The sequence below is a fragment of the Zonotrichia leucophrys genome, chromosome 1 (genome assembly GCF_028769735.1).
Source record: "Zonotrichia leucophrys gambelii isolate GWCS_2022_RI chromosome 1, RI_Zleu_2.0, whole genome shotgun sequence".
NCBI classification, from domain to species: Eukaryota; Metazoa; Chordata; class Aves; order Passeriformes; family Passerellidae; genus Zonotrichia; species Zonotrichia leucophrys.
In genome coordinates, this window is record NC_088169.1 from 95,073,753 (window position 1) to 95,082,014 (window position 8,262).

Genomic DNA, 8,262 nt, shown 5'->3' on the forward strand with positions numbered 1-8,262 from the left:
TTTCTTGTAGGCTGGCAAGACCACAAATGAGCTCAGCAGATGTAGAGTGAGCTTGGTCTGGCTGAAAACAAGAGCCCAAAAATGAGAGTGTTTCACTGAGAATGTGAAAAATTAGAGAAAAGGGAAGAAAGCATGCAGTTTGGGGATCTGCAGGTCAGCAAAAGGCAAATTAAAGGTCTGAGCTGGGGTGAATTTGTACAAGAGGAGAAAGAAAGTTGAGGGGATGCTCAGTACTCATAGGTGTGTTAGAGGCATAGCAGAGTTATTTTGTGGACATGGAAAACTTGCAGGAAACAGCTGAAGGTTGTGTCTTTTTGGACTGGGAACAGATGCCAAACTATTGTTTTTCCACAAGAATTAAGGTAATAGAGGAAAGGCATGGAAGTACAATATAAGTGTCTAGGGAAGCTAGAAAAAAATGAGAGAACCATCACTTTGGAAAATAAACAATGTATTTAGAAGAACAAAACCCTGCCTGCTGGAGAGCTTGAGAGAAGCTGGACAGATAGGTCAACGATTGTCTGCACAGACTCATGTCAAACAGAGAAGGAATTTGAAGAAAGGGTTACCAAGTTCCTGTAACAGGTTCAGTAAAATCTGCAGGGTTAATTACAAGCTACATCAAGAAATGAGAAGGGCAGTAGTGCTGCTGGTGAAAAGACAGAGGAACCACAGAGATCAGAAACAGAGGCACAGACACATTCAGTCACATTTCTCTATATTTAACAATATGCAATATTTAAAGGGAGCCTATAAGCATAAGAGGGGAAGGAGCCTTCAGCTTCCAAGTGCATGCTTAAAAGCACTGAACTAAAAAGAGCTTATAATCTTTATTAAATTTTTCATACATTTATGGCAAATTTAGTTTTAAAAAATAGTACAAAGGCTTTTGGAAAAGAAGCCTCTGAGGGAAGAGCATAAAAAGAAAGTTAATTTAGTCCTCTGCAGAAATCATTTAGTGGGTCGGTCTGTGCACTGAAGGAAAGGACATTATGAGGCTGTTCATATTTGAAACCTGGGGAGCAAGTAAGGGTTTTCTGTGTAAGTGTTGTACTCGATCTCAGGCCAAAAATAGGTCAAATATTATCAGGAGTGTGGAGGCTTAGGTATCCAACAGACACGGCTGAGCTGCCTATTTGTAAAACCTGTACCTTTATCTGTTACATCTCTCAGAGCAATCATTTGTTTAGAGGTCAGAACAAAGATTAAACCTCCCTCTTATTACCTCCCTTCACCAAGTTAAGGCTTCCAACCCCAATGGATACATCAGAGCAGGGACCTCTGTCACTTCCCAAGGAAGCCAGGTTCATTAAACAAGTGTTGATGCTGCATTCCAGCTGTGAAGAAAAATCTGTCCTGCCCATCATCATTTGGCTGCTGTCCAGCTGAGACACCAAAGCCCACCAGTGCTGAGAGCCTGCACCTGGCTCTGACCAGCACAGAGACACCTCAGGAAAGGCCAGAGCAATGCCTCAGGTATCTGGAGATAGGAAGGTTTAGGGTATATCCATTTAGGAGCTGTACAGTTGAGGGTTTTCTTCCACCACATCTGAAGATACCAGGATGCAGCAGTTGATACGGGAGCTTCATTTTGCACAGAATTATTTGGGTTGGAGGTGACCTTAAAGAACATCTTAGCTCCAACTCTCTACCACAGACAGGGACACCTTCCACTGGACCAGGTTGCTCAAAGCCCCATCCAACCCAGCTCTGGACATCTCCAGAGATGGGGCATCCACAGCTTCTCTGGGCAATCCATTCCAGCTCAAAGGCATGCTAAGCATATTCCATGTTTAAAGGCAGACCTCGACTTTTTAATTAAACATCCAAAGAGCATATTCTCCCAGAGCCTTGGCCTTGCTTTTGGAGCACATTTAAAACCCTGTTTTGTCTGGGATAAGAGAGTGCAGGAGCAGCAGAAACGCTGATGCAGGTAAGGATGGCACCACAGAAGAGCTTCCAGTAGAAAATTATATTTTCAGTGCCTAACAAAGGCTTTATAGCTAGACATGCAAGTCTTTGCAAACAGCCACAACATGACTCATGAACTGGGCTCAACCCTGGGGCAACTTTCAGCAGTACGTTCAGCCCCAGCTCTGTGCCCCAGAGCAGCTGCCAGCTTTGGAAAATGAGCATTCAATCCCCAGCTTTGGCTAGGGACTTGGACACAGCATCATCAACAGTCCAAAAATGCATCTGTCCCATGAAAACATCTTCCCTATCCCCCTACATGAGTGAGGCTGAGAACTGACAGGAAGGCAACACAGAACTTGGCAGGAATTGTAGCACGACTCGTTTGTTCAGGTTGTGCAGGCCTGAACTGTGGGGAATTTTAGACTGTACACGGTGCCTTAATCCAGAAGCCAGTCCAGACACCCTCCTTTCCCAGGAAGGCTTCCATCTTTGAAGAATTAGTCTAGCTGCCCTGCTCCAAATTCACCATTGAGAGTTGTTCCAGTGTGCTCACTGTTCTGGAGTGGATTTTGGCGATGTTTAAGACTGGACAAAGACTGATCATAAGGGAACCAGAAGTCCACATGTAAGACTGGCTTACAACCTAGCTTTTGTAGCAATAAGGGCAGACAAGGGCACGAGTACCTAATTTTAAAAGAAGTCTGCACTGGACAAAGCTCTGTTATTTCCTTTTAATGAGTTTCCAATGTACAGTGAAGTAGGACAAAGGGGCACTTACCTTTACTCCAGTCATGCTCCAATATATGTTGTGAACAGCATCCTGCTCTTGGAGGTCTTCATTTGGGTCCTGAACTTGTATTCCAACAGCAATGGAGAATTGTTTTCAGGGTTTAAGGTTATTGAAATCCAAAGGCAGCACAGCCTGAGAGCCAGAGCTGCCCCTAACACAGTAACACACAGAAGGCAATCCCCTGAACAGGACACTGGCTGGACATTCAGTGGCTGAAAGTAGATTTGTCTTGGGCAGCCTCTTCCCCCAGAGTTGCTGCTTCTCACACCTTGTTACAGACTTACCAGAGTCAGTCCAGCACAACTGGAACTACCATCAGTTTGCAGTGGAAAAGCAGCCACTGCTTTGAGGGACACAACTTCAGGTATGTGCATGCTATGGAAGTCACAACAAAAAGAAATTCCAGAAGTTTGGTATCCCAGCCCCTTCCCACTCACTGACAGACCAGACAGACTCAGTAAGGTGGTGAATTGTGTTTCTTAGAGACCATTAAAAGTACATGAGCTGATTTCTAGAACATGCCAGAGGAGATTACAGTTGTATTTATAGAGAAGTAAATAAACTGCACGTGCATGAGTGGCTGTGATGCTGTGGGCAGCAGAGTCCCTTGCTTTTACTAAGAGGGCCTTGGTGATTTGTTTTGCCCATGCACAGAGACACAAAGGAGGGGAAAGGGAGCAGAGGAGGAGGCAACATACAACATCTGAGAGAAAAAAATGAAAGAGACAGCCTAGGGGGACCTCAGCTCCCAGAGAGACAGGAGGAATGGGGCACCAAAGGCTTGTTTAGAAGAGTTCAAGAGAATTGCTGGTCTGGGGGCCTCAAGCTTGTAAAAGGCTACCCCCTAAAATGAGAGCAGGAGGTGGCACAAGCAGGCCCTGGCTCCTCTTCAGCAGATGCACTTCTGACCGTCCATCCCATCTCAGCTCCAGGGAATTAGGGAAGTGCTCAGGGGACGAGGGCTGCTTCACTCCAGATCTTCATCTCTGCCCTCCCCCAAGGTGGAGAGGAATGGAATTGCAGGGAGATGAACTCAAATGAAAATGCTGGGGCGTGGAAGTGAGCATGCAAAACCTAGCCCCTTGCCAGGTGTCCTGGGAGGCAGAAAGGGGCTTCCTTCCCCAGCACATCCAGTGAAACAAAAAGCATCTGCTCCTCCCATCTTTTGTACTTTGCTCCTATCTGGGAACTCCAGTGATGTCCTCCCTGCCTAAACAGATCCCAGTGTATTCCAGAACAGAGGCAGAGCTTTCTAAACTAAAGGAGCACCCTCTTTCCAGTCTAGGTTACAGGCTACAACTCAGATTGTTAAAAAAAAAAGTTAAAAGACAAGATACACATTCCTCAGAAGACTCTACAGAAACAGGGCAGCTCATTTAACCCATGTCTGACAACCATTCAAACAACTCACCGCTCGTTACTTTTGATGGACAAGAACAAGGGAATCACTCACAGAAAGCCACAGCCACAAGTTTACTTCCATCAGAAACCACCCTGGACCTAAATTCAAGAGAACCCACAGCAAGTAGGAGCATTCAGTTTGATCAGCAAGATCTCTGGAGGCGTAAGTTGCCAGACTGGGACATCTGATGCCACTGTGCAATACCCATGCCCAGAGCACCATTTCCCTTTGAATCCCCAGCTAACTATTTCAATTGTTTTCTAACTCCTGCTGAAAGTTAGGGCTTTGTGGCAGGAGAAACAGAGCAGATATTCTTAATCAGAAAGCCGTGCAGCTCATTCAGGTTCATCTGGAATACCTCCAGCCCCCTTCACCTCTATCTGCTGTGGCAGGGAGCTTCCTCGACCTTCAACCCAGTCACACAAAAGCAAAACACCAATTCCCATTCTGCCACTGCTCCAAAGTCTTCCTTCTGGAAAGCTACAAGACAGTAGGAAGCTACAGGGTCCTGGCTTGTGTGTGCATAGATGAAAGGCATATTTGACTAATTGTTGTTCATTTGTTCCTTGTGGAGAGAGGCTTTACTCCCACACATGCCTTTTAGATGGCAGCAATGCCCCTTTCACTGAACTGTGTTTAGCATGTTGCACTTGACTGAGGTAATCATGTGGGCCCTCCTTTATAAAAACTGAAATGGCCATGTTCAGGCAGAATAAATAATTTCTTCGAGTGCTCACCCCTCCATGGCTAGAGAAACCTGCATCACTAGGTGTACCTTAAATGGCTCACAGCCACTGGCCAACACAAACTAGCTTTTATTTCAGAAGCTCAATGAAAAGCTCAAGTCATGCTGCCACTCTTTTTAGGCAGAACACTAGAGGCTCTCACATGCTGCAGTCCTTCATCCCAAAAGGCACTGTGTTAAGGCATTCTTATTTTGCTAGAGTTCACACAGGCACTATTTGACAAGCTTACACCCAAAAATAAACACAAAAAGTTCTCTGCAGAAGAGCAGGAGCAAGTGGCTACCCACTCTTCCTCAGCTTCCCTTTCCTCTAAACTTAGAGGATGCTCCCTAAAGCTGCAGCAGCTATTGAAAAGGCTACCTATGTTTAGTAAGCAGCTCAGAGTCCTATACAGAAGATAAATTAAAACCAATAAGGAAATCAATGAGGAAGCTAGGTGAAAGGGAAGGAAAGGAAAAACTCAGAGGCAAGGAGAGACAGGCAAGGTAATAGGGGACAGGAGGTTGCAGACTGAAGGAGCTACATTTAAGTAAAAAAGTAGACTGGAGACAAAGCAATAGAAAAAATAAAAAAGGAAAGAACAAAAGGGCAAGTTACACCAAAGGTCCCTCAGAGAGCTCCAAACCACCCACCAGGGAAGGAACTTGCCAACCCACCCACTCCAGTATAAACACCCCTCATACTTACAGGTTTATCCGACCTGGCAGGCAGAATTTCCCATTTCTACAGTGATGGCATTCCCCATTCCTCATATTACTAGGTAAAGCATACCATTTCCACACTAAGTGAGGGAGTTCCAGCACTTCTACCTCCCTTTCCCAAAGACTGGATTTGACACTTACATAACTAAGACCCTCAAGACCTCAAAACAAAAAGGAAAAGTTAAGAGTACTCTAGAGCTGGTATTTCCTCACCTTTGAGCCTGAGGTTTTCGGTACTTACTTGCAATCACCACCACCACAAGGGCACCAATCACTCCCATCATGATCATCATCTGAAGAAAAAGATTGTCCAAGAACAATACTCAGAACAGACTGACAAGATCCCATTCTTCCTGACAGCCAGGGAACCCAAGCCAGGCCTCAAAGGCACAACAGCCAAGGCCTCAAAGCCTTCCCACAGCGAAAGAACCTTCAGCATTTGAAACTGCTAACAAGCCCCAGCTATACTTGAAAGCTCTGCAGGAGAGGAGTAGCCTAGCTCCCTCCTGACAAGGAGATCATGGCAATAGGAAGCTCACCTTGCAGTTCTTCCACCAGTACTTCCTTTTGAGTTTGGCTGCGCTGCTCTCGAACACTGAGGCGCCGGCCTGCAGCGCGTCTGCCCGGTCATCCAGCTCGGACAGCTTCTCGTCTCGCTGCAGCACCTTGTCTACGTTCACACACATTATATCAACCACCTGCACAGGGAGAGCAGTGGGAGCAGTTGTATTGTTAAAGACAGTTGAAAATGTAAAAGGAGTTACGCAGCCAATAATCGATGTTGCAATACTAACCAACAAAAAACATGAACAAGAGTGGGGGAAAGATCAGGGTAAGAAAGAAGTGATTTCAAGTCATTGCCTACTTTGGAATGAAAAAAAAAAATCCGAGAGTCACTGTTAAAATATCACTTCAAGCACACTTCAAGCAGGTCCTCAGCCTCACATTCTCATCTGCTTCTAAGAGCTCTCCATTCCAGCAGCAAGCCAAAGCCACCCTCCCAATGAGAGGAGCCCTGTGCTCACTCACTCCCGGGAGCTGCAAAATTTCCTTATCAGCTTCGTGCTGCTGCCCCGGTGAGGCACACAGGCGCTACAGCAGCCAAGCCACAGGCTCTGATCCCGGGAAGCCCGGCAAGGGTTCCCCACATCACTGCACACAGCGTTCCCTTGGAGCAGCCCGCGGGGATTAAGAGCTGTCCTGGATGCCGTACAGCTTTATACCCATAAGAGATGCGCGATAACGAGGTACCAAAACAATCTAGCAAGCCTGCTCCTTGGAAGTCATATCTGGAATGAAGTGGCTATTAAACATAAAGCAATCTCTCCTCCAGCTTCTTTAATAGGTTTGCCACCCTATTTTTGAGTATTCAGCATTAATTAATTTCTGGCTTTGGCATGACAAAAGGAGCCACCCCCTCAGCGCCAGACACGGGTCGGGAACAGCGCTGCTGCTGCTGCAGAGCGGTGGGACAAGAGCCCAGGCACCCGTCAGGGCTGGCAGAGCTACTGACCTCCTGCACTTGTGCCTGCGTCTGCTGCAGGCGGCGATTGCTGGTCAGGTTGGGGGGAGCCCCGGGGGGACCCCCACCGGGGGCTGCCCCCTCGGGAGCGCCTCCTTCGGGAGCCCCTCCTTCGGGAGCGCCGGGAGCGGGCTGCTGAGCCGGGTCAGACCTAGGGGAGCACACACATGACCAAGGGAAAACATCCGCGAGAGAGAGAACCCCCCAAATCCACAGGCACCCCAGTGTCCCCGGGCTGCAGCAGCGCTGGCAGCAGCCTCGGCAGCCCGCAGCCTCGCTGGATCCCGCCGCATCGGGAACAGGGAGACCCCAAGGCAGGGGCAAGCCCGAGGGGGCAGCGGGAATGGAACGAGCCCCTCGCCGAAAGAGCTTGCGGGCGCGGTAGCGCCAAGCACTACGGCATCCCGGGGGAAACAGCGACCCGGCCGCACGGACATGACCGGCAGTCGGGGAAGGAAGGTGGGAAAGAGGGACAGGGAGCAGCGCGGGGGCACCGGGCAGCACCGGGCTGGGCGCAGTGGTGGCCGCCGGCCAGGCAGGCTCCGGCTGGGGCTCCGCACATCATCCCCACTGGGGCACGGCCCACGCACCCACTCACCCACGCAGCCAGCGGGGGAGCGGGACCGCCCGGGGGCGGTGCGGGCAGCCCAGCCTGCGGCTGCTGCAATGCGCCACCCGACCCCACCGCCGCCGGCCAGGACGCGGGCTCTGCACTGACCACAGACCCCCGTCCCTCACGCTGCTGCTGCAGCAGCACCACCCCCACGCCGCTCCCGCCACAGCTCGTCCACGGCCGCTCGGGCGGACACTCACATGGCCGGGCCGGACGGAACGGCAGGAAAGCACGGAGCTTCGCACCAACAGTGCCCGGAACCCCCAGACCCCGCACTTATAACAGCGCGGCCCCGCCCACAGAGACAGCAGCCAATCAAAAGTTGCTCCGCAGAGAGCTGCAGCTCGGCACCGCCCCCGGGTTCCTCCTCAGCCAATCAGCACTGCGCGCCCTGTGGAAAAGGACATAAAGTTAGCCCCGCCCCCAGACCGCCACAGAACAAGCCCCGCCCCGCCGTGGGGCTGCCCAATGGGAGCAGCGCCCTGCGCCCCGCCCCCAGCTGGCCCCGCCCCTGCGGAGGTCCCGCGGTGCTGGGCCTGGGGTGCCCGGCGCTCCCTCCGCCACACCAGGCCGG

General features: G+C 50.0%; 1 protein-coding gene across 1 annotated transcript; it reads right to left on the reverse strand.

Annotated features, from left to right (window-relative positions):
• Positions 1–3,162: 3,162 nt before the first annotated feature.
• Positions 3,163–8,003, reverse strand: VAMP1 (vesicle associated membrane protein 1). Its single transcript, XM_064723155.1, has 5 exons — positions 7,889–8,003; positions 7,067–7,226; positions 6,093–6,251; positions 5,795–5,846; positions 3,163–5,394 (listed from the first exon to the last, which is right to left on the reverse strand). Coding segments are annotated over exons 1-5 (390 nt in total). The 5' UTR covers positions 7,891–8,003; the 3' UTR covers positions 3,163–5,377.
• Positions 8,004–8,262: the final 259 nt, after the last annotated feature.

Coding starts and splice junctions, on each gene's coding strand:
- VAMP1 (XM_064723155.1), bottom strand. Junction 6,252..7,066: donor CGCAGGCACAAGTGCAGGAG/GTCAGTAGCTCT, acceptor CTCCCTGTGCAG/GTGGTTGATATAATGTGTGT. Junction 5,847..6,092: donor ACTGGTGGAAGAACTGCAAG/GTGAGCTTCCTA, acceptor CTTTTTCTTCAG/ATGATGATCATGATGGGAGT.